We start from the raw sequence: 27311 nt of genomic DNA on the forward strand, positions 1-27311 counted from the left end.
GATCTCCATTATCATGGAAATTTCTCTTTTTCTCTAATTAATTAATTATGTATAAACAGTAAAATTTAGTTTTCCATGGATGTGATGAAAATTACTCATTTAGCATAGGATGACTAATCCTAGAATATGGTAGAAATTCCTCCTTTCACATTATGCATAAAAATGTTTTATATGTTATTTTTAAAAAAAATTGCCATATCTATTACTGATACTTTTTAATAACTTTGAAAAGCATAAGGCTTAGTAATACACTTATGATAGATTAACTATCAATATATCTAAATCCAATTTATGGATCTAAATCATAACTTTATCATAATTTATGTAACATAAAAGCATTAAAAAGCCATTTCTTTAGCCTCTAGCTTGACTAGCATAGAGTTTGATTTTAGAATTAAGAATTGCTCCATGAGAAGCATCATTTGAATAGAGAATTGGTCATAGAAATGACCATTCTTTGGGGGAGAGAGAGATATACTTAAAAAACATCCTTAATTAAGCATAAATGTAAAATTTTTGTGATAATTCATTAGAATTCTAATACTAGGATGGTCTAGTTCAAAGATGAGAATACAAAAGAATGAGGGTCTATTTATAGGTGAGGGAGGCCACTAACTGAGTCCAACTAAGTTCTAGAATTCTCCAGCTTCAGTTTGGCTGAATTTGGACAAGATTTGGACCAGTTTAGTTCCCTTTTTTTATCTAGATTGATCCAGGAGAGAGGAGAGATAAGAATATCTTAATATTTCTGAATTTAAAACTCATTCACATGTGTGAAATAGGTGCCTCCTTGAAGTCTCCCCCTTCCTTACCAAGGTGTCAAAATTGTATGATTACTCCAAAATATCTCATTTTTTTTAGTAATATCTCATAGTTTTAACTAATAAACCTTGTACTCAATCAACTCTTCATTTTATGTGGGCATTTACTCATTTTTGGGTATTTTCTTTTATTCACTGGATTTATCTCATCCCAACACTTGGATTAATCTTATTGGCCCATAGGAACGTTAATTGGACCATAATCTAAAAATTTCAGAAAATCTTGACCCTTAGGCTAAGGTCTTTTAAATCAATTTTAATTGATTCCTAATGTACCTTGGAAAATTTATTTTGATTTTTTGTTTCAAGGAAATATATTTTTGATATTTATAGAATTTATATATCCAAAAATATCTCAATATTGAATTACCACACTCTAGAATTTTTCTTCTCTCTAGACAAAAACAAGGAAAATAATATTTTCTTGGATTCAGAAATAGGGAATGATTACCGGGGATTGAAGTAAAGGCTTATTCAATATTCGGGCTGAGGAGGAATCTTAAAACCTGAATCATTCCTCAACCTACTTGACCATGGGTTAACATTGGATCCACTTCTTGAGGACCCCCCAAGTCCACTTAGCACCTGTGAGATTGCTGCTCTACATGTGCAACATTAGCACTTGTTACATCTGCATCTTTTGTTTCCTTCACTATTGGTGCATATACCAGCTACTCATCTCATCAAAGACAACATCTCTGCTTACTCGCATCTCATGAGTGGTAGGGTTATAACGTCTATAATATTTTTACTCCATAGCATAACCAATGAAGATGCATTTCTCTACCATTAGATTCAACTTTGTTCTTACTGCATCAAGAACATGTACATATGCAATACATCCAAACACTTTCAAGTGAGACACATCCGGTCTTATGCCTGTAAACTTCTCTTAGGAGTCATACCATGAACAACTGTAGTGGGTGTCCTGTTCATAATGTACACAACAGTTGCTACTACTTTTGCCCAAAAGTAATGTGGCATATTCTTTTCAGCCAACCATCAAGGCACGTGCCACTCCTGCAGTGCCACTCCTGCAATGTGCCTGTTTTTCCTTTCTACAACACCATTTTGTTGCAGAGTGTACCTGCACGTAAACTACCTCTTGATTCCCGACTTTCTTAAGAAATCGCTGAACTCATTGGAGAAATATTCTCCCCCACCATCTGATCTTAGGCATTTTATTTGCATGCCTTTTTCCTTCTCGACCAAGGCTTTAAATCTCTAAAAGTGAACAAACACCTCACTTTTCTCCTTCATGAAATAAACCCACACTTTCCTAGTGTGGTCATCAATGAATGTAACATAGTACCTTTCTGCAACCTGCAATTGTTGCAGTCTTGGTTGGTCCCCATACATCTGAATGTATGGCATTCAAATGTTGTGCATTCACATGACCAATGCACTTGTGCCATATGTCAATATCTGCAATTACATTGTTCTATGTGTAAACATGGCTGTCTTTATCTCAGGCATGTTCACATCCAAAGTAAATATCCTACCATTTTTGTTACCCTTTGCAACCAAGCGACACTTATTTTTGAAGTCTTCCACAAAACATCCTTGAGGATTAAACCTCACTTGTTGCAGACCGTACTCGACCATCTGTCTAAGGTTCTTTATAATATGTGGAACATGAAGTACATCAGCCAAGTACTTCATTTTGCCATCCTGCATAAACAATGGCACTTTACCAACATGGGTAATGGGATGCATAGTATCATCACATGTCTCTACATAACCTGGTTTTTTTATTTTTTGCATATCTCTAAACCACTTAGCATGACTGCTCATGTGTGGTTAGAGGCGCCAAAATCCACATACCATATATCTTGATATCTTGATACATCCCCGCTGTTATAGAACTAAGCATGTGATGCATGCATCACAAACAACTACTCACTCTGTCATCACCTCCATGTTTGCTAGATGATGCATAATTGCCTTGCTGCAACTTCCCACTTTTAATGTCATTCTGCTTTTTGTAGCAGTCCTTTGCCATGTGTGAAAGATCCCTGCCCCCTCCACACAACGGATTCGGGTGTGCTAGCAACGGAAGTAGCACTTCTTGCATGGGGCAGGATCCTTCACTTGGGGTCTCACCCACGGATATCCGGACAAGAGACTAATCCCTCGGCAAAAACTTCCCCCGCTCGGAAAGCACGGGTTGATTCCTCCAGGATATATTTTTACTCTAATGTAGTCAAGGTCATTTACTGACCAAACTGATCCGTCCGAACTTGTAAGTCACTTGGTCAGATCAAGGAAGAAACTTGTACTTGGATCATAGAGACCATCGCTTTTTTCCTCATCGAGAGGCACAGCCGTTGATTCTTTTCCATAGAACAATTACTATCTGGGATTTATTTATTTATCGTACCATACAGAATTGAGTCTCATTTTACAGATCCACAAGTCCAACCTAACCCCATCCAGTCCCATGGGTTAGCCAACTACCCAAGCCAACTGTGACAGGCTGTGTGACAGCCATTCTAGAGAGACTGGCATAGTTATAGTGCCAGCTCATTTAGTTGGGTTCACACTATAGAGAACCCTAGTAAGTATTTGGTTGAGTACCTTTTCATATGGTGTGTACTCTTATCTTTGTATATGGTGTGTTGAGTGGTGTGTGAAGAAGAAGAAGATTTTTAGCCTCTCACCTTGTGTGTTCTTTTTTAGGGCTTTGTGAGTGTGTGTGTGCTTGCAAGAGCTCAAGCTCTCTTCTCCCCTGCATCTTTTCATGGTATCAGAGCCTGGTTCATGCTAAGGACTGAGCTGCAAGCAAGAGAAGCACAGGAAGCGGTACGAGGGTAAGAGATTCATATATTTGTGTTGGCGACTACACCCTTGTCGGGAGCTCTACGGGAGGCACCGATGGCAAATGATCTCTGATTGAGGAACTTTCTTTGCGGGAGTAAAGATATAGGGCAACTATATTTTCTTAACATTTTTTTGGGCCAAAAACGTGTTTCGGGCGCATTAGGACCTCTGTTTTTTAGAAAGCAAGCAATTTTGAGTACTACGGGTAAGTCATCGATTCTATGCAGAACTCTGTTTTAAGAACTGCAGGAAGACAGATTGGTTGTGCAGACATTGTGTGTGTTGCAACAAGGAGGTCAACAGTTGCCATTGGGTGTATGAATGCACATTGAGGTCACTGGTTGTGACATTTGAGTGTAGTACAGTACCGCTGTGCAAAAAATACAGCAGTTTGTGCAGGACAAACCAGAGTGCTGTTTCTGGTAAATTTGTGTGTCTGGCAAGATGTCAAATGATGGCATAAACCAGATTATTACTGAGAAGCTTGATAAGAACAACTTCCATGCTTGGAGGTTCAGGTTGACAAATTTCCTGATGGGAAAGGGTTACTGGGACTACATAGAAGGTGAGCATGAAGAGGAACCAGAGATACCTGAGATCAATCCGACTGGTGCAAATGTGAAAGACTTCAAGGATTGGAACCAAGGAGCCTAAAAAGTTATGTATTGGCTCTCTATCAGTATACAAGACACCATGATTGAGCACATACGGGATGCCAAGTCTCCCAAGGAGGCATGGGACACCTTGGTAAAACTCTATGAAATGAATACCAAGGCACTAAAGATACAGTTGAAGATTGAACTTCATACTGTGGAGAAAAAGAGTATGTCTGTGAGAATGACTATGCATTGAAGATCAAGGGTATTGTGGAATCCCTTGCATCTATTGGTGTTTCAGTAGATGATGATGATAAGTTGGAAGTCTGTCTACGTGGTCTCGGGCCACAATACAAGGTGTTCAAGATGTCTATTCAGACTCGGGAAAACATTCCCAATTTCATAGATTTGGTGTCTATGTTGATTATAGAAGAGAAGAGCTTGGGTGAAGACCAACAGTCTTCACAAAATAAAAATAGTTCAGAGCAACAGGCCTTCTACACAAGTTCAGGAAGAGGACAGGTAGAGGAGGCCGTGGACTTGGCCAAGGAGGTGGCCGAATAGGTAATCAGAATTATGGTCAGCAGCAACAACAACAGAGTCCCAGAATTCACAACAACAACAACAAGATGCAGGTGGAAGAGGACAATTCAGAGGCAGGGGGAGTCAAAGAGGTCGTGGAAATTGGCAAAGGCAGTATAATGATACACATGGATGCTTTTATTATGGTAAGCCTAGACACATGTGTAGAAAGATTGTTATAAGAAGCAAGCTGACATGCAAAATGGAAAATTGGATCAAAACAACTATGCATCCTCGAGCAGAAACAATGAGGATAATGAAAGGTTTTTTGTTATGCAGCATGTCGTTAATGCCATGTCTAAAAATGTTGAAGCAGCACATAAAGATGATGTATGGTACGTTGATTCAGGTGCTTCGAACCACATGACAGGTCATGGGGGGGAGTGGTTCAAGGAGATAAAAAACCTTGAAAGACTAGGTTTTGTGGAAACAGGGGATGACACTGCTCATCCAATTGCCCATGTTGGAGATGTGCCATTGTCTATTTAGGATGGCAAAGTGAAGTACCTTGCAGATGTACTTCATGTTTCGAACATAACAAAGAATCTGGATTCAGTTGGCCGGATGATTGTGCAGGGTTTGCAGGTTCGGTTTAATCCTGACGGTTGTTATGTTGAAGACTTTAAAGATAAGTGCAGGTTGGTTGCAAAAGGCAATAGAGTGGGCAGAATGTATACATTGAATGTAAACATGCCTGATGTGAGTGCTGCGATGTTTGCAAATGGTTCAAGAATTGTTGCAGATATAGACATTTGGCATAAAAGAATTGGACATGTGAATGTGTAGAGAATGAAGTCTATGCAGACTAAAAGAATTGTGATAGGGGTGCCAAAGTTTAAAGTTGAAGGTATGTAGAAAATATGTGAAGCATGCCAATTTGGAAAGCAAACAAAGCATGTATTTTCACGTGACAAAAATGTGAGCAGAAATGCACTAGATGTTGTGCATTCAGATGTATGGGGTTCTACAAAGACCATGTCTATGGGAGGCTGTAGGTATTATGTGACATTTATTGATGTGACCACACAAGGAAAGTGTGGGTATACTTCATGAAGGAGAAGAGTGAGGTGTTCACTCATTTTCAGGATTTTAGAGTTATGGTTGAAAAGCAAACAGGGAAACATGTAAAGTGCCTAAGGTCAAATGGAGGGGGAGAGTACTTCTCCAATGAGTTCTCTAAATTTTTGATAAGAATGGTATTCAGAAACAGTTTACATGCAGAGAATAGTATTTTTGATATGAATGGTATTCCATGTAGATACACTACGCAGCAAAATGGAGTTGCTGAGCGAAAAAACAGACACATTGCTGAGATTGCGCGAGCATTGATGGGAGAGAAGAATATGCTGCATAGCTATTGGGATGAGGCTGTCTTTACACCAGTTTACATCATGAACAGGACTCCAACTACAGCCATACATGATGTAACTACAAAGGAGAGGTTTACTGGTAGAAAACCTGATTTGTCTCATCTGAAAGTCTTTGGATGCATTGCATATGTGCATGTCCAGATGAGCTGAGAACTAAGCTGGATCCAAAAGCTGAAAAATGTGTGTTTATTGGCTATTCCCTTGAGCAAAAAGGATACAGGTGTTATAACCCTGCTACACGTGAGTTGAGGGTAAGCAAGGATGTTGTTTTTTATGAGACGAGCAGCTGGTATGCTACTGAAAAAGAAGCTGTTGGGGCTGATGTGAGTGGAAATGTGGTTGCACAGAATGCAAGTAAGCAATCACAGTCTTTGAGTGGACCAGGAGAGTCCTCATCTAGTGGTTCACTTTTGATAGACCATGTTAATAGATTTCTTGAATTTTCTTTCTACAAACCGTGTGAATATAAAAGGAAAGAAATTTCTCTCTTAGAGTATTTAACTATTCATTTATTAATTACTCATAGAATTAAAACATAGAATTTAAAAGAATTCTAATTTTGATATAAAAATTCTTTATGCATCTATTTATGCATAAAAATCAACTTCTCAATGGGAATAACACTTTTACATAAAAGAAATTCCTTTTATGCATCTATTTATTCATAGAATCAATTTAATAGGAATAACACTTTTAAAATAAAAAAATTCCTTTATGAATCTTTCTATGCATAGAAATTAAATTTAATGAGAATAATAATTTTATAATAAAATAAATTCTTTTATGCATCTTTCTATGCACAAAATCAAATTTAATGAGAATAACACTTTTATAATAAAAAAATTCCTTTATGCATCTTTCTATGCATAAAAATCAAATTTAATGAGAATAACACTTCTATAATAAAAAAATTCCTTTATGCATCTTTCTATGCATAAAAATCAAATTTAATGAGAATAACACTTTTATAATAAACAAAATCCTTTATGCATCTTTCTATGCATAAAAATCAAATTTAATGAGAATGACACTTTTATAATAAAACAAAGTCCTTTATGCATCTTTCTATGCATAAAAATCAAATTTAATAAGAATGACACTTTTATAATAAAACAAATTCCTTTATGCATGTTTCTATGCATAAAAATCAAATTTAATAAGAATGAAACTTTTATAATTAAAAAACTTCCTTTATGCATCTTTCTATGCATAAAAGTCAAATTTAATGAGGATAACACTTTTATGATTAAAAAATTCTTTTATGCATCTTTCTTGAGGGGAAGAAAATGGACATCTTGAGGGGCTCGGATCTTACATCCTACCGCACTTAAACACGAGATGTCCTCATCTCGTAGGTGGAGTATGATCTCTTTCATCTTCTTCTTCTTCTTCAATCACTTCGAGCATTACTGCCTTGGAACTGGACGACCGATTTGGGAACATCTCTCTTTGACTTCCCCTATTCTGAGGCGGAGGTCTTGCATTACTTTGGATTGAAACTACGGGTTGGCTAGAGGGTCTACCTCTGGGATTTCCCTGATTTTGGCGGAAAGAAACTTGATTACTTTGGAAAGAAGCAACTGGAGTTTGGAGTCTTGATCCCTGATTTCCCTGCCCCGAAAACCTTGATCCAAAAGGAGTTGGGCAATCCATACTCCGATGTCCAAATCCTTGATAGTTATAGCATTTCACTCCCTTGTTCAAGGGTGAAACTCTGACGTTGAATTCCAAGGGATTGAGTTTTGAGAAAAGGACATTTCTTCCATTCTGGAACTTCCCATATCTCGGGCTTGACCCTGATATCTTTTAGGCGATGGAAGGTTGGAATCACCTTTTGGAACTAAAAACCTTTTGAAAGGTGATGGTGTTAGCTTCAGCGGGACCTTGACATCAAAGGCCTTGGCGAAATCCTTTGCCATTTGCAGTGCTTCAGCCATGGAAACTGGCTTGGCATTCTTCACCAGGATATTTAAAGGTTTGTTCAGTCCCTGAATGAACCTGGCTATCAGTTGTTCTTCACCAGTAGTGGCTAGTATTTGAGGAGGAGAGCAAACGCTTGGTGATATACTTCAATAGTTTTGCTCCCGTGGGTTAACTCTAAGAATTCGTTCATCTTTGTTTCCAAAAGGCCGGGAGGACAGAACTTTCATCATTATTGTTTTTTATGCATAAATAGATGCATAAAAGAATAATTTTTATTATAAAAGTGTTACTTTCATCAATATTGATTTTTATGCATAAAATGAGCATAAAAGAATTTTTTTTAATAAAAGTGTTACTTTCATCATTATGGATTTTTATGCATAAAAGAATATTTTTATTATTATAAAAGTGTTACTTTCATCATTATTCATTTTTATGCATAAATAGATGCATAAAAGAATAATTTTTATTATAAAAGTGTTACTTTTATCATTATTGATTTTTAGGCATAAATAGATGCATAAAAGATTATTTTTTATTATAAAAGTGTTACTTTCATCATTATTGATTTTTATGCATAAATGATGCATAAAAGAAATTTTTTAATTATAAAAGTGTTACTTTCATCATTATTGATTTTTATGCATAAATAGATGCATAAAAGAATATTTTTTATTATAAAAGTGTTACTTTCATCATTATTGATTTTTATGCATAAATGATGCATAAAAGAATTTTTATTATTATAAAATTATTACTTTCATCAAAATGGATTTTTATGCATAAATAGATGCATACAGAAATTTTTATATCAAAATAAGAGTTCTCTTTAATCCTTGTTTAAATCCCATGAATATGGGTAAATTAATTAAGTAAATACTCAGTGAAAGAAAATTTTACTGTTGCATATAGATCTTCTTAGCCTCTACACACATTGCACATGGATCACACCCCCGGAGCTCCCCACAAACATGCACTTTTACAGAGACCACTTCCTCACACTCACTGAGGATGGATTCATCCAACAGCCGGGCTACTTGAGTGTTCACATGTCCCATGCCATGCGGATGGCGATTGGCCAGATATGGGTTTCTTCCCACCGCCTCAGAGTGGAGACAGGTAGAGCAGAGGTCATCTTCAGAGCCGGGAAGCTCGTACGGACACCCAAAGAGGAGAGGATCTGCCGACTATGCCACACAGAGGTTGAGACGGAGGAGCATTACATATGCCGCTGCCTAGTATACTATGAGATCCGCGGGAGGTTTCACTGTCTATTTCGTGAGGGATTCAGTCCACTCTCTAGGATCATTGACTTCCAGGACCAGCATTGCCTGGGCCTCTTCCTGCTTGAGCTCCGCAGACACAGGGACACCTTCTTGAGACAGAGGCCCCAGCCACCCCGCCCCCTCCCTCGGCAGCCAACCATCACCAATTTCTTCCAGACCCAGGAGGTGGACACCGACATAGTGGATCTTGTGGACCCTCCACGAGCTGCTCTGAACCTACCTCGCCTGAGAGGAGTTACCTCGGACCGAGCCTCTGCACTCCAGCGTGCCCGACGCCCTCGACCCCCCTGTCGGCCACGATCACCTCATCAGCTCCAGATCCAAGACATGCTCCACCACTATCGAGCTACCTTTCCACGTGACATAGCTGAGGGAGACCTCTCGACCATACTTGTGAACCCCATGCTTGACATTTTGGAGAGTGGTATACCATCTACTCGGAGCTGATGTTGCTCCCATGTTTTTATGTTCTTAGTACTCCATGACGACTTTCCATGGATAGTTTTGTATCACCCAACTGAGATAGCTATATATATGTTTTCATTCTGTTTTATTTTCCATTCCATGATGAGATATGCCATGGACATTATTGTGCAACTTTGGTCTCACAGGCCCATTGGGTCTTTAGGAGACGCTTAATATCTCTCTCTCTCTCTCTCTCTCTCTCTCTCTCTCTCTCTCTCTCTCTCTCTCAGATACAGATGTACTTACAGCACAACTGAGCAAAGTAGTCCCCTTCGTGGACTTAGGAGACCCTATCTCTATTATAGTAAAGGGTACACAGGCAAAAGTCTCCTATATGGACAACAATGAGAAAATAGCAGTGATGAAGCAAACAAGGTCTCTCCAAGGGACAAAGGTATGGATAGCTGATGAACTCACCCCACTACAACTCAAGAACAGATCGACAAAGCTGAATAAAGTTAAAGAAGCAAGAAAGAATGGCAAATGGGCAATATACAGAGGAGGACAAGCAATCATTAAAGAATTCCGTACCCCACCCTTCTCAAGAGCAAATCCATCCATGGATGAAATATAGCTATTTTTATTTTGAACCTCAATTTCGAACTAGATGCAATAGAACCCATTGTAATTTAAACTCTTAAGAGTCTTAAGAGTTCATTTTGAGTTATTTTTTTTCAGTTTTATGCCTCTTTGGCATCGATACCCAGAGCGGAATGTAAATGGATGTACCTGATCTGTCCCATAGGTCGGATTCGGCCTCCTGTGGATGTTAATATAACTTTCTTTCTTTCTTTCTCTCTCTCTCTCTCTCTCTCTCTCTCTCTCTCTCTCTCTCTCTCTCTCTCTCTCTCTCTCTCTCTCTCTCTCTCTCTCTCTCTCTCTCTCTCTCTCTCTCTCTCTCTCTCCCCCACTACAACTCAAGAACAGATCGACAAAGCTGAATAAAGTTAAAGAAGCAAGAAAGAATGGCAAATGGGCAATATACAGAGGAGGACAAGCAATCATTAAAGAATTCCGTACCCCACCCTTCTCAAGAGCAAATCCATCCATGGATGAAATATAGCTATTTTTATTTTGAACCTCAATTTCGAACTAGATGCAATAGAACCCATTGTAATTTAAACTCTTAAGAGTCTTAAGAGTTCATTTTGAGTTATTTTTTTTCAGTTTTATGCCTCTTTGGCATCGATACCCAGAGCGGAATGTAAATGGATGTACCTGATCTGTCCCATAGGTCGGATTCGGCCTCCTGTGGATGTTAATATAACTTTCTTTCTCTCTCTCTCTCTCTCTCTCTCTCTCTCTCTCTCTCTCTCTCTCTCTCTCTCTCTCTCTCTCCCCACTACAACTCAAGAACAGATCGACAAAGCTGAATAAAGTTAAAGAAGCAAGAAAGAATGGCAAATGGGCAATATACAGAGGAGGACAAGCAATCATTAAAGAATTCCGTACCCCACCCTTCTCAAGAGCAAATCCATCCATGGATGAAATATAGCTATTTTTATTTTGAACCTCAATTTCGAACTAGATGCAATAGAACCCATTGTAATTTAAACTCTTAAGAGTCTTAAGAGTTCATTTTGAGTTATTTTTTTCAGTTTTATGCCTCTTTGGTATCGATACCCAGAGCGGAATGTAAATGGATGTACCTGATCTGTCCCATAGGTCGGATTCGGCCTCCTGTGGATGTTAATATAACTTTCTCTCTCTCTCTCTCTCTCTCTCTCTCTCTCTCTCTCTCTCTCTCTCTCTCTCTCTCTCTCTCTCTCTCTCTCTCTCTCTCTCTCTCTCTCTCTCTCTCGTACCCCTTGTCCTATCAGTGCGGAACACACGAACCTCTTGCCGTCACTGGCGAGGTCCGCACCAGCACCCACACAACCCACACAAGCATCGCATACAACTTTCTACTTCACCCATTACCTGGCAGACATATATGAGCATCATGTATATGACGGACGGGCTACTCCAGATGGATCCCCTGTCACCCCTAGACACACTCACCACTCAGATGTCATCTCTACTACATACGGCTGCCACCCATAGCTTCCCCCACCATACACACATTGCACACACAGATAGATCTGGGAGCATGCCCCAGAATCGGTGGTATGATGATGAGTACAGAGAGCTATACAGACACCTTTGTGCCCAGAAAGCACTAAAGAATAGTACACAGAGACAGGCGAGCCGACAAATACGGACCCTCACACGCCGTAAGAGGCGTGCATGTGAGGAGGCACAGTACTGGGATATGTACCACCTTCTCATGAGCAGAGATAGAGCCACTGCATGGCGCAGGATGAGAGAGCCTCGCCCTCGTACCCCAATTGAGGATCCACACACATGGCACACAAATGCAAATCTACCATATCCCTCAGCAACCGCCCATACCACAGCCACCACAGGAGCCCCGCCCTACCACCACCTCTACTTTATTTACTGCCCCGATGGTAGAGAGAGCTATCCATCGGTTACAGCATGGGAGATCGGCTGACCACACAAGTATACAGAGTGAGCATCTTATTTATGCAACTGACACACTCACACCCTTTGTTGCTCACCTTTTTACTAGGGCACTAATGGAGGGCCTACCAGCTGAGTGGATTATGCACACCATCGTGCCTATCCACAAAGCGAAAGACATGCTAGACCCCAGCAACTACAGGACTATCATGATTGGTCATACATTGGCCAAACTTTATGGTGCAGTGCTCGAGGCAGAGTTGAGCTCATATGCAAAGAAGGACGGACTGTGAGCACTAGGGCACGCTGGATTCCGACGAGCTTTCTCCACTATTGACCATATATTCACTCTGAGATGTTTGATTGATCAGGCTGGGGCGTGAGAGAGGACATTATACTCCTGCTTTGTGGATTTTCGCAAAGCAGGAGAGATTCTCCCAGCGTCTCCAATCATTGGGGATCCCATCAGAGATGGTCTAGGGCATCTATGCTTTATATGAGCACGTCATCGGGCACATACGATGCCCCGCGCGGCTATCTGATGTTATTGCTAGCACCATAGGTGTGAAGCAAGAATGCCCACTCCTACACTATTTGGGCCATACATTGATGAGGTGGCTGACTTCATTATTCACGGTGGTGGGGACGGGGTAGGCATCTCAAGTACCACAGTCCACATTATGCTATATGTAGATGATATCATTTTGGTCTCTGAGTCGCAGATGGGACTACAGCATCATCTTCATGCACTCGATGACTTCTGCACACAGAGGGGACTTACAGTAAACCTCAAGAAAACCAAGGTCATGATTTTCCACAGCTCATGGCCGGTTAGACGACAGGCCATCTTCACACTAGAGCAGGAGGACAGGTAGAGGTGGTAGACTCATATGTGTACTTGGGGATTACATTCACGACTCCGACAGGAAGATATACTATGGCACACGCAACTAGGGATAGACTCACACGAGGGTATGCAGCTCTGGCCATGCTAGAGAGACAATGTCACCAGATAGAGAGGCCTCCACATGGTCTCAGATAGAGAGGCCTCACATTCTCATGCTCTCACGGATGATCCGTAGCAAACCCTCCGTCCCACATGACATTGTCCGAGCGGAGTTTGTTGCACCTCCTATGCTAGTAGAGGCCCTCTTCCAGATGATCTGCTTCATTCAGAGGATCAGAGATATGCCATCAGATCGACTCTTACATAGAGCTTTTAAGGCCTCCAGGTAGCTCACAGAGAGTGGAGATAGGAGATCATGGCATTCACAGATGATACAGTGGCTCACTCAGCATGGTCTCGACATAGATCACCTACCACCTTTCCAGTATGATATACATGCACCACACCAGCTCTCTCACAGTGAGAGGAACAGAGTCCTTCGGCAGGATTTATGGCAGCGATACACCCATGAGACTTGGATTACACCTAGTCAGCCTCTACCGCCGAAGATGCTCTACTACAAAGATCAGTTTATGCGTATCTCAACGGATGGATTCATTCAGCGACCCGGATATATGGATGTGTACATGCCTCACAGTGCCCGAGTGGCGATTGGCCATCTCAGAGTGTCATCACACCAGCTTGAGATTGAGGTAGGTAGGGCAGCATGGATCCCCAGAGCAGAGAGGGTATGCAGACTATGCCAGGAGGAGGTTGATAGTGAGGAGCATTATGTATGCAGATGTAGAGCATATAGTGTCATTAGAGAGAGATACACCACCATCTTCAGTGGACATCCCTCACTCCGCCAGATCATGGAGTTCGCAGATCAACGCAGATTTGGCCAGTTCTTGCTAGAGACAGTGCCACAGAGAGAAACTGCTACAGACTCATACCCATACCACAGGGAGAGGTGGGCGACAGCTCCAGCTCACTGATTTCTTCCAAAGATCTATCCTAGTGTCTACCATGACACAGGAGGGGGTTACACTTCAGCGCAGGCTACCAGACTCCCAGACTACATCAGAGGGAGATCACAGAGATACGGGCTCCACATCAGCACCATATCCAAGAGCAGCTAGCTCACTTACACTCACACCCGGAAATCATGCTCCGAGGTATTTTTGCCTCACCATCGCCTATGTATCACATATTACACCCCCATTATGGTACTGGTTGGAGCTAGACAAATCTGCATTGCATTCTTGTATACCCTACGCATATAGGTTGCATACTGAGCCTCTAGCAATAGTGATCCATCCATCACACCCCCCCACTAGCTCAGCACTTTCATAGTTTATTTCATGTTCATTTTGTCCTCTTTTTTTTTTCTGGACATCTAGAGGACATTGACAGTTGTACATTGATTTGTCTCATAGGTCGAGTTTGGCCTCCTCTCTCTCTCTCTCTCTCTCTCTCTCTCTCTCTCTCTCTCTCTCTCTCTCGTAGACGTTAATATATCTTTCTTTCTTTCTTTCTTTCTTTCTCTCTCTCTCTCTCTCTCTCTCTCTCTCTCTCTCTCTCTCTCCTTACACAGACATTGTATCAGATCCACCAATTGTTGTAACCTTTTTGGTCTCATAGGTCATTTTGGCCTTCTGAAGACGTTAATATATCATTTCATTTCATTTTGTATATCATGATTGTATACTCCATGCATATAGCTTGGCATTCTCCTAGTAGTAGAGCTCCATCCCCTTCACCACTCATTGTACTTATTGCACACCCAGATTTAGCTTTTTTTAGTTCATTACTTTTTATTTTGTTGGGATAACAGAGGATACCCCATACAGGTACTGCGATTTGTCTCATAGGCCGAGTTCGGTCTTTTGGAAGACGTTAATAAAATCTTTCTTTCTTTCTCTCTCTCTCTCTCCTTACACAGACATTGTATCAAATCCACCAATTGTTGTAACCTTTTTGGTCTCATAGGTCATTTTGGCCTTCAGAAGACGTTCTCATCTCATCTCATCTCATCTCATCTCTCTCTCTCTCTCTCTCTCTCTCTCTCTCTCTCTCGGCGCAGTGGGTTAGGAGGTCAGTACCCACCTTTACATATGGTCAGGAGACAGTGGAGTATACAGATGCATATACTTACCTTGGTGTGGTTTTTAGTGGCCCACTATTTTCCTTGAGGAGAGCAGCGGAGACCAGATTGACCAGAGCTTATGCAACATTGGGGAGACTAGAGAGGATGTGTTCGTAGGTTCAGTTTCAGGAACCTCGAACAAAGCTCTGGCTCTTTGACACTTTGGTCACTTCAGCCATGCTGTACGGAGTGGAGATATGGGGACCCTCAGTGGATCACCACAGCCAAGCTGGTAGCACTGATGGAGGGATGGAGACATATGGAGAGGCCCTTGGTTTCTATGATTTCCCGGATGATTAGGGCCAGGGCCTCCGTAACACATGATATTATCCGTGCAGAGATGGCTGCCCCCCCCATTGGTAGTAGAGGCACTCACTCGATCAGTCTCCTTTATACATAGCACTTGGGCTCTCCCTAGAGACAGATATGCTCGCTTAGCCCTGGAGTCTTCACGACAGTTGGCATCACAAGGAGACGGATCATGTTGGTATGCACAGATGAGAGCTTGGTTCCAACTGCATGGCTTTACTATGGACAGCCTACCACAATTTTAGTACTCCCTGGATGCACCCTCCCTCTCTCTCACACGGGCAGAGATTACCAGACTTATCAGCTGGACACTAGAAGGACATGGATACAGCTGACACATGAGCTTGGTACGAAGATGGCTTTCTATAGAGATCATCTTCTCCAGCTCACGCAAGATGGGTTTGTGATTAGACCCAGCTACATGGATACTCATCTTTCTCATGGGGTACGGTGTGCTATTGGTCAAATGCACACATCCTCACACCAACTAGAGATTGAGACTGGCAGATTCAGAGGAGTACCAGCTGAGGCCAAGATTTGTCAACTGTGCCAGATGGAGCCAGAGACAGAGTTACATTACATATGTCACTGTCCAATATGTTATGAGATACGAGGTCGTTTTCACTGCCTGTTTAGAGAGGGTTTCGGACCACTTTCTAGAGTCATGAGATACCAGGATCAGAGATGCCTCGGATTATACTTGCTGGAGCTTCGTAGACATAGAGAGGGTCTCTTGAGAGGGAGGGGATCAGAGAGGGAGAGACACCCACAGAGGCAGATTACAGACTTCTTTCGACCAGAGATTGAGCAATCAGGCCAGCAGGCATTGCAACTAGCCCCAGAGTATAGCCACACCAGAGGTACACTGATTGATCGGGCTATAGTGTTGGGGCGGTCCAGGCGCCCCAAGATGAGAGGCCCATCTCGACACCGGCGGAGACTATAACAGAGGATCAGGACCATACTAGCAAGGCATGGGAGACGTCAAGTCAGAGTACTCACCATGGAGGACATTGAGGATATCCGCCATCGACCGATGAGAGACATCTTTGGATAGTGATGTGTATGATGCTTACCTTTGTTGCTGGAGTTTTCCTCCCAGATGTTATCCATTAAGAGCTCTCAGTACCGTACTTTTCCTCATAGTTGTTTCAATTTCAGTTAGTTGTTTAGTTGTTTTTAGCTTTTCTTACATAGACATTATATCAGATCCACCAATTGTTGTAACCTTTTTGGTTTCATAGGTCATTTTGGCCTTCTGAAGACGTCATTTTGGCCCACCAGGGGATCAAAGATAGATATGCAGGATTGTTTGAGGAGCACTCTTCACTACATTAGTTGATGGAGGCCTCGGACCAGCGACGACGACAGCTTGGCAGACTACTACTAGAGCTTCATAGTTCTCGAGAGAGACTCCTCCAGACACCCGCTCCCACTAGGGGTGGGAGACAGTCCCAGCTCACAGATTTCTTCCAGAGAGCTATGCCAGTGCCAGCTGATGTACCACATGGGGTGACCGCACACACTGGGTTCCCGTGAGGAACAGCTTTGCTCCCCTCCAGGAGGAGACCCCTGCGAGCGACTACTGAGGACCAGGAGATGCCAGCACCCCCTCCTTCACCCCCCCCACCCCCATCCCCCCCCTACCGCCTCGCTTCCACCTTCGTCGCCTCCCGTCCCCTCTCCGGTTTCGGCAGCGGCTCCTTCTCCACCTCCCTCGCCCCCTCCTCCTCCCCCCCCGCCCGCCTCAGCTCCCCGAACCCTACTATAGAGCTATTGCTTCAGATCCCGCGGTGGTACAGAAGTTTGATCCGCTCAGCTTGAACACTACCCACTTTGGAACCATGGGGCCCCGACCTTTACAACACATTTCTTTTCACAGAGAGCTATGGCGCCAATCAACACACAGGCGAGGTCTTGGACATCGAAGGGTAGAGGCATAAGGTGCAGCTGAGCGTGGAGCTGATGCGCGCAATGCTTTGGCCTTTCCTCATATGATCCAGCCATATGTTCGCCTCAACAATGCAACAAAGCTCACTAGAGGCATGTACAGGGGAAACCCCAACAAGGATGGAGTCGAGTGGGGGAACATAGCATAGGAGGATCTGGTTAAGCCTATAAGAGCTTTGCAGTTTCTACTTACTACTAGGTGGACCGACTGATTCAACCACTGTAGTATGACCACATTGGCTAGAGTCCACCAGAGCAAGATGGTGAATTGGGCCGACTATCTCTTCAGAGAGCTATACGCAATTTTCTTGAACCCCCAAGGAAAGCTAGCTACTGCTGCAACCTTATTGACTAGGGTCCTCTATTATGGTGTTGGATGGGAAGAATTGCCAAGGGCAACCCAGCTAAGCGGGCCAGATGCGGCAGTGATCTCTCTACCCTCACCATCCAGTTCTCCTAATCCACCACCAGTGAAGAGGCCCCATCACGCGCTAGATGTCATAGAATAGGTTCTACCGCCCCCCAACCCCAGGCCAACATAGGAGGAACTTGCAACAGCTACAAAAGCCAGTAAGAAGGCCGAAGAGGAAGAGGAAGAGAAGAGGAAACCATATTTTTTCAATAGAAGCCTGTTTGAAACATTGCCTCCTGAAATATTCCAAGAGATGCCATCATATGCAAAGGCTGGCCCTTCCTCCCCCAGTGCCACACATAGAACACCGTGAACACTCTTCGTTGGGTCCGCTCGGGCAGTTTCAGTTCCAGTCAAGCATACATGCAGCCCATGGAGATGTTCCAAACTTTGCACTTGGCTTCTCACATATGGCACGCGAGCTCATCACCCAAATGATAGAGTGCATGTACAGGCAACAAGAGGTGGTGCAGATGTCCCAAAACGGGAGAGGCTCTTAGCCAAGGCCTAGGAGGGTGCAATGTCTAAAGACCTATAGCAGACATACCTTCAGTTTATGGAGCTCCAGAAGAAGTTTGATCAGCAACCGAGCAATTGGGCACTGCAATTGCTCACATCACTGAGCTCCAACAGCATGTCATAATAGCCCATACAACGGTCGAGAGAGCTCATCACGAGCTTACCGTAATTGAAGGCCTGCATCAGGAAGCCATGAGTCTGGCCCAGATATTAGAAAACCTCCTCACCCGCACTTAAGCAGATTTTGCAAAGCATCGGGTCCTCACCGAGGCCACTATCCACTCTTTGCGCATTAGTTAAAGAGGTATTTCGCCATATCCTATGGTTAGAGCTTACGCTAACTATTGAGTCTCGACTTAATTAATGTGTATTACCTTAATAACAAGGATCCTACTTCATTGTGATGTAATTAGAGCTTGGTATTATTTTAATCAATCAATGTTTCCTATAAAGGACCGTCAACTTAGTGTACATGTGTTGAAAGAATAAACTTTTTTTAAAAAAGGGGGCAAAGATTAGAATTAATGAGAAAAACTCCTAAAAGGAGCATAAAGAGGATATACAATATCAAAGGGGTCCCCAAGCCTACAGACCTGAGGCCGTTACAAAGCAAGGATGCTCTTATATAAATATGCATTTATAATGCAATTTTGAAGCCAAAAATATCAGAAGGTGGGCATTAAGATAACTGTTAAATAATGTGCAAAGAGATCAAAGAATGAAAAGACACAAAAATAAATTTATGTATATTAATGTAAGTATGATTGTTTGTTTGTGTGTGCGAGAGAGAGAGAGAGAGAGAGAGAGAGAGAGAGAGAGAGAGAGAGATGCTTGCATTAAATAGTATTAAGTGTTTTTTTTTTTCAAACTCTAGGTTTACTATTTTGGATAGATGCATGCTCCTTCAATTGGTCTTTAATACACAAAGACTTTACAAGGTTACATTACTTGAACTATCTATCTTTTCAATTATAGTTATAATTTTATATTGAGCTTATAATTCAAATAACATAGTTTAGCCTTTTCTTTCAAACACTTAGATAAATATCTATCTTTTTCTGTCTATCTATCTTATCCTCTCTAAATAATATTTAGCTGTTCATGAAAAAAAGCTGTCAGGAAAGCAACAGCACTGGGACATCGTGCTTGACTCGGAGAAATTACCTGGAAGGAGCCTTCCTTGACTTGGAGAAATTACATGGAAGGATGACTCGAAGAAATTACCTGGAAGGAGCCGGTTGAAACCATTGCGGCGAAGTTTTAAAAGCCTGTCTCCTCTAATGGAGACGAGAGGCCTCTCACTGACATAGCGCTAAGAGAGAGAGAGAGAGAGAGAAGCAGAGGAAGAGAAACGTAGTGGGGAGAGAGAGAGAGAGAGAGATGTTCAGGCAGTCTCTTGTCAGGGACGATCTCGGGGCAGGAATAAACAAGCGGCCCCGCTTGAGCAGAGAAGCTACTCCGCCCCCAGCTCAGCACCCATGCGGTGTTTATCAGCCATCGTGGGATTCGCATGAAGCGTGGATTCGCAAATACACTTTACTATTTCCTGAAAAGCATTTCTGGACATGGCGGAGCTCCCTGAAGGAGACGATGTTCGCCCTTTCATGCTGGAAGCTGCCCGAAAAGCAATCATTCAAGTGCCCATCTTTACAAGCAATTACGCAGAGTCTAGGTGGTGTCTGGATGAACTTGTAGAGATGCTGAAGAGCACCAAGAGCTCTCGTAAAGCCAAGCTATTTCCGGTCTTCTATGACGACGTGAAGCCAGAAGACCTAAGAAACAAGAATGACGGGCCGTTTGCAAAAGCTATCAAGGACCATCGAAGACGAGGCAAGCACAGCGAAAGCACGATCAAGGGGTGGGAAGATGCTCTGTGTGATGCCTCATGGCTCGAGGGCTTCCGCCTGGAGACCTTTAACAAGTACGAAACTTTTGTTTTGCAACCGTTTTTTGTTGTTATCAAATTATGTGCAGACGTGAAGGACAGTTGCTGGAAGCTCTCGTAGAGAAGATAGCACAGGAGATGCAAAGCAGGATTCCCGTGGAGGATGACCTCAAAGCAGTTGGTTTGGATGAGAGGGTCCATGATGTGGTCGAGCTGTTTCGTTTGAAAGAAAAGGGAAGTGTGTACTTTGTGCTGCTTTGGGGCATGGGTGGCATTGGCAAGACCACTCTTGCTCGTGCTATTTACAGGAGACTTGGAAAGGAGTTTCAAGCAGCAAGCTTTGTGGAAAATTGTCAGGATAAGACTCTGAGTCAATTACAGAATCAGCTGCTCGAAGATTTGCTGCTTGAAAAGAAGTTCCAAGGGGACGATGCAGGAAAGAAGAAAGCGTGTTTAAAAGCTGGATTAAGGGAGAAGGAGGTCTTGATCATATTGGATGATCCAAAGAACTTTGAATCCATCGAGGAAATCATAGATCTGACATCCCTTCAACCGGGAAGTCGAATGCTTGTAACATCCAGGAACCAAACAGTATTTCCTCACGGCAATGATTTCTCTGATGTCTTCAGGGGTGAACGCTACGAGGTACAAGGCATGGACCGTGATGAGTCCTTGCGACTTTTGTGTCTGAATGCTTTGCCAGATCTAGGTTTTGAAAAGCTAGCAGAGAAAGTAAGCAAAGCATGTGCTGGTCTTCCCCTTTCGCTGGAGGTGCTTGGTAGGCATCTTGGGGTGAGGAAGGAAAAGAGATTCTGGGAAGAAGCAATCAAGATTTTAAGTAGAGCTTCGTACGAACCGATAGAGACTTGTTTGAAGGTTAGCTATGAGGCTCTTAGTAAGCATGAGCAGGAAATGTTTCTAGATGTGGCGTGCTTCTTGATTGGTGAAGACAGGCAGAGTGCCGAATACTTTTGGGAAAGCGATGATTTGGTAGAGGGTTCGATAAGTGGTCTAGAGAGCTTGGTAGATCTCTGTCTATGAAGGTGGACAAAAATGGGTGCTTGACAATGCACGATCACTTGAGGGATTTGGGGAGAGGCATTGTCAAACAGTCAGGCAAGTGGAGTAGGGTGTGGGATGATACCATTTTGACGCAAGTGCTGCGAAGTAACCAGGTGCGTTATCCACTTCTCTATTTACTTCTCTGTTTTCAGCACACATTTATGTTTGCAAACAATGCCGTAGGAAGCAAAGGCAACACAAAAACGAAAGACTACCAAGATTCAAATTGGCTGTTGTGAGTGTCCAGAAAGCAACTTGTTATACTGTTCATCCTTAACTTTTTACTCTTTGATTGGTCGCTTTTCCTTTTTTCCATCTTTGCACTTGCACTTGTTGTTTTGAAGCTTGTTTCTGGTGTGGAGGGTGGGTGGCTCTCCCAGTATTTCCATTTCAGTTGCTCTACACTAGATCTTAAAATGTTTGTGCAATATCCATATATTTAGCGGGTGCCTCGGTTATGCAGTCGATGGGAACTACATTAGTGAATGTAGATCTGTACCAAGCATCTGCATTATGCTCCTCCAATGCCAGTACTACCGTACATGAGCGATAAAACACGATCCATGCAATGATGGTTTGGTTTGTGGTTGCAGGGTCTTGATCAAATCCGTGGGCTTGCCACTTCCCAGAAAAACTTGAATGCGAGTTTGCTCTCCCAAATGCGATCTTTACGATTGCTTTTTCTGCATGGAACATATCTGGAGGGTGATGATGAGGGGCTAAAAGCATTGGAAATAAGGTGGTTGAGATGTGCTCCTTCTAAAGAATTATTAGGCCTGGAGTTTCTTACTGTGCTGGAATTCTGGTCCACTATGTACTTTGAGGTATATAGTCATTATTATTATTTTTTAATGTTCGAGTTGATCTGCAAACGTTTGTAATTTCATGAGATCTGACTTTAAAAAGTGAACTTTAACTTTACAAGAGAGAATTCAATTTAAAAAATCCCTGATTGCACAGTGATGATGAAGCTCCCATCTTCCCTTGAGCAGCTGAAAATTTGACAATACTTGCAGCTGTTAGAAGACTTTGGTCTTCTAAAAGTTTACATGTTCTGAACTTTGATTCATGTACTTTACAGATGAAACTTCCTTCTTCCTTTGGCCAGCTGAAAAATCTACGGAGGCTTGACATGGATGGGTGCTCTAAGCTGCTGCAGAAGCTTCCAGAAGATTTTGGGTCTCTTGAAAGCCTAGAAGTGTTTTATGCAAGGGGCTCAGCAATCACGAAGCTTCCTTCTTCCTTCGGGCAGCTGAAAAAGCTACGGGAGCTTAACATGGGTGAGTGCTCTAAGCTAGAGGAGCTACCGGAAGATTTTGGGTCTCTTGAAAGCCTAGAAAAGTTTACTGCATGGGGCTCAGCAATCACGGAGCTTCCTTCTTCCTTCGGGCAGCTGAAAAAGCTACGGGAGCTTAACATGGATCTGTGCTCTAAGCTGGAGGAGCTACCGGAAGATTTTGGGTCTCTTGAAAGCCTAGAAAAGTTTACTGCATGGGGCGCAGCAATCACGGAGCTTCCTTCTTCCTTCGGGCAGCTGAAAAAGCTACGGATGCTTGACATGGATGACTGCTCTGAGCTAGAGGAGCTACCGGAAGATTTTGGGTCTCTTGAAAGCCTGGAAATGTTTACTGCATGGGGCTCAGCAATCACGGAGCTTCCTTCTTCCTTCAGGCAGCTGAAAAAGCTACGGGAGCTTTACATGGGTGTGTGCTCTAAGCTGGAGGAGCTACCGGAAGATTTTGGGTCTCTTGAAAGTCTAGAAAAGTTTAATGCATGGGGCTCAGCAATCACGGAGCTTCCTTCTTCCTTCGGGCAGCTGAAAAAGCTACGGGAGCTTAACATGGGTGAGTGCTCTAAGCTGGAGGAGCTACCGGAAGATTTTGGGTCTCTTGAAAGCCTAGAAGAGTTTGATGCAAGTGGCTCAGCAATCACGAAGCTTCCTTCTTCCTTCGGGCAGCTGAAAAAGCTACGGAAGCTTAACATGGGTCAGTGCTCTAAGCTGGAGGAGCTACCGGAAGATTTTGGGTCTCTTGAAAGCCTAGAAGAGTTTGATGCAAGTGGCTCAGCAATCACGAAGCTTCCTTCTTCCTTCGGGCAGCTGAAAAAGCTACGGAAGCTTAACATGGGTCAGTGCTCTAAGCTGGAGGAGCTACCGGAAGATTTTGGGTCTCTTGAAAGCCGATAAATTTTTGATGCAAGGGGCTCAGTGATCACGAAGCTTCCTTCTTCCTACGGGCAGCGGAAAAAGCTACCAGAGCTGGAGGAAAGATTATGGATCTCTTGAAAGTTTAGAAAAGTTTTATGCACGGGGCTCAGCAATCATGAAGCTTCCTTCTTCCTACGGGCAGCACCCAAAAATATTTGCATAGAAAATTTTGTTGAGTTTTTTGTTCTTTATTATAAAAATATTTGTGTTTGACAAATTTATGTGATCAATTTTTACTAGATGTTTTTGTGGATTTTATTTAGAGTATTTTTTTTTCAACGCCACACCTAGCGGTGCTTATAGCAATGTTTATAAATACCGTTGAGCGGTGCTTATAACGATGAAACTTAAAACACCACTAAAACTTCAATAAAAAGCATTGTTAATCCCTCATCTTGTTATAGTGAATATTATCACTCGTTGATTCCAAGCTGATCAACAAGCGGATAAGCCAGTTAGGAAGCATGGCCAAAGAAGAAAAGTTAAGAAGATTGGGAATGGAGATCACCAAGTGAGCATTTAGAATGGCTTTGATTTAGTTAGTGAAAACCGCTTCAATTGAATCTAGTTATGAGGATCCAATTCTCAAAGTTCAAAATATCAAACCAATAAGAAAAGTGATGTGCATACTACTTCCAAGGGGATGAGAAATACCCAAATGTTGAAACAAAGAGTGAGAGATTGGAATTGGGCAGGGCCTTGTCGTTCTTTGGAATGAGATCATCTCATGCACTTGTGCTTTACGTATGCTTGGATTTGATGTAAATGTACTCTTGCTTTGCTTACACACACATGCGCTCACCTGCTCATTTGGTTGTGAGATTTTTATAAAGAATTTGCTCTTCATTTTCACACTCACTCTCACATGCTCATATTGGTCGCTTTTATAATGGTTTAAATTTTATCCTTATCTTTGATTTTTTTTTGTTTTTTTGTAGTCAAAATTGTATTGCTCATTTCTTTTCCTCCACCTTGTGCCCCTCTACTATTTGTTGCTAGTGTTTTGCCGTGCAGTGTGTGTGTGAAGGAGCAGTCAGTAAGGACCCAGCAGTAGACGTTCAAGCTAGAGCCATAGACCTAGATCTATAAGAATTGGAGGGAGGTTGAGGTCAAGGAGGCCACCACTAGGCTCGCTACCAAGTTTTCCATTCTCAAGTAGCAAGTTGACCTTGCAAAGATTAAGGCCACCAAGATGGCACCTCACTCTTCTGTGTACGTTTGTTTTTCACCTTCCCTTCTCTCTCTTGAAGTCCAGTGTTGACGTGGCCCAATCCACTTTATAGTCACTTCTCTGTCTCGTTATCTTTTTCTCGCTTGCTGGTAGGTGCTAAAAGGAGGCTGTCATGATGCTCGCTCCGGTCTGTTTATGCTTTTCTTTGCTTGTTTGCAGCTATGAAAGTGGAAGCATGCTTAAAGGTACCACCCAGAATAAGATCCATGGGTATAACCAATTGTCCGAATCCCTCAAGACTCGTGCTCTTTGCAAACCAAAGAAGTTATGTGATTTGTAGAGACGGATCCATTTAAATCCGTATTTCCTTATCTGGAATTTGTGTTCTTGTATTGTGCTCATGGCAAATCTATGCACCACACAACTCAGTGCCCAACAATGTGTTAGAAATTACATAGAAAATTACAAACAATAAGGCCTAAATACCATGCAAACAACTCCATTAATAAATTCAAGTACTGAGATGATACCCAAAAAAAAGACCAAACCACCATTGAGGGCTATCAATAAGGCCCAAACACATCTATAGTGCTTCTATTGACAAGGGTTGCACGAGATTGTGGATTGTCAAAATCGAAATGCTCCAAATGTGGAAAACCTTGCGTTTCCAAAGCCTATGTATGATAAATGCAGTGTTAAGCATTTATTCATTGATTGCCCAAACCACCTAGTTGCTGTCTGCTCTGCAGGCATCCATCAACATGGTTAGTATACAAAATGGATAGTTAGCTGCAGTGCCTTGAATATGCCCACATGCTTCCAAGAAAAGGCACACATACCTCGTAATAAAGTAAAATCCACGTCCAAATTGGTTGAGAAACATGTACCGCAGTAGAAAGCCAAAGAGTCCTTACAAGCCCAACAACTTTTTGAAACACATACAAATTTGTTTGAGGAGGAAAACTATAAACACCTTACTCATTTGACATGAGTGAGCTTTGTTTTTCCTACTCTTCTTGTGTCTTTAAAAAAAGTCTTGAGATTGTAGTTCCCTTTTCGGATGAGCCTAGTTCTTGAGTTTCTTTGACTATTTTAAGGAGTCCTCCCCATGCAATTTTTATTTGTCCTTGTGTTTTGAGGATTCCTCCCCATGTAGTTTTTATTTGTCCTTGTGTTTGAGTTAGTATTTGATGATGTATTGTCAAAAAGTACTAACGTGAATCAAACCCGAAACCTAAGACTTAACAACATGGAAAAGCACATTACCAACATAGTTGCAATATCTTGATCATGAGTGCAAACCACATATTTTACTTGATGTCCAAGTACAAATGGTCTCTAGTTAGGAGCAAGAGGAATTGATGAGACGGAGGTGTTCCTATTCTTGAAACCAAGGGAGAAAAAAGTGGACAATGAGAAAAAAAGAAAGAAGGTTATGTTTGACCATCTATCTAAAACACCTGCCTTTGGCAATATTCTTGTTTGCAAATCTCAAAATTGGATAGTGTGTAAGTCTATCAATGTAAAGATCTATTCCAATACTTGAAGAATAGGTAGATGTATTAACATCATTATTGCATATTGGCTCATTGATTTCATTTGATGAAATCAAAGGTAGAAGATCTTCATTTGTGGTGCATTCTTCAAACTCTGAATGATTTTATTGTACCTCTTTGTTCTCATTGTTTGTTGTGTATTCTTTTGATCCTTTTGATCATGACTGGATCCTAGGTGAAAAATAAATGCAAAATACATGGACGGTTAGCCACATTGAGCATAAATTGACAATTTTCTCTCAAAAGGAGAAATGAAATTCGACTTTAGTATTGAATTTGAGAATTCAGAGGATATGCAAGAAGAAATGGAAGAAACACCTACTCTAGAAAAAGATATCAAGACTAGAACCTACTCAAGGATTACTAATAACACATGTATATGAGAATACTATGTAGATTCCAAATGTTCAAATGCTAAATGAAGAAGACTTGAGGCTAAGGAGGATGATTTATCTAAAAGCACACAACTGTTATGAAGAATGCCAAGCTAAACTAAACATAATTATGGACCACAACCTCATCATAAAGGATCTTCGTAAATCATTAACATTGTTTCCTACTAAATCATCAAAGGAGCAAGGAACAATAAGAAACATTGTATATTCTAAGGCTTTACCTCTCGAAAAAGGGAAAAAATTGAATCACAATCATATCTGGCCTACCATACAAATCAACACCTTGTTCTCAATGAAAACCACCAAAGAAGATAAACCCATAGCATAAGGCTACTACAAGGGCAAGATGCAAATCTGGCCTACAACACCAATCAACACCTTGCTCAATGAAAGCCATGGAAGCCACCAAAGAAAATAACCCCATAGCCTTATACATACAAATCTCCACAAGCGTTTCCAAAAGATTTGCCTATTTAACAACTACG

At 42.0% G+C, this 27311-nt stretch overlaps 1 protein-coding gene across 1 annotated transcript; it reads left to right on the forward strand.

Annotated features, from left to right (window-relative positions):
- Window positions 1–19780: 19780 nt before the first annotated feature.
- LOC147614604 (disease resistance protein RUN1-like) lies at window positions 19781–26358 on the forward strand. Its single transcript, XM_086779875.1, has 5 exons — window positions 19781–20472; window positions 20526–21394; window positions 21433–21611; window positions 22092–22322; window positions 22580–26358. The coding sequence occupies exons 1-5, from the start codon at window positions 20117–20119 to the stop codon at window positions 23681–23683; spliced, it is 2739 nt and encodes a 912-aa protein (XP_086636001.1). The 5' UTR covers window positions 19781–20116; the 3' UTR covers window positions 23684–26358.
- Window positions 26359–27311: the final 953 nt, after the last annotated feature.

This window comes from Cibotium barometz, chromosome 41 (genome assembly GCF_041138505.1).
Source record: "Cibotium barometz isolate CiBa-2024 chromosome 41, ASM4113850v1, whole genome shotgun sequence".
NCBI lineage: Eukaryota > Viridiplantae > Streptophyta > Polypodiopsida > Cyatheales > Cibotiaceae > Cibotium > Cibotium barometz.

Coding starts and splice junctions, on each gene's coding strand:
- LOC147614604 (XM_086779875.1), top strand. CDS start 20,117: ATGGCGGAGCTCCCTGAAGGAGACGATGTTCGCCCTTTCATGCTGGAA. Junction 21,395..21,432: donor GATTGGTGAAGACAGGCAGA/GTGCCGAATACT, acceptor GATTTGGTAGAG/GGTTCGATAAGTGGTCTAGA. Junction 21,612..22,091: donor AAGTGCTGCGAAGTAACCAG/GTGCGTTATCCA, acceptor TTGTGGTTGCAG/GGTCTTGATCAAATCCGTGG.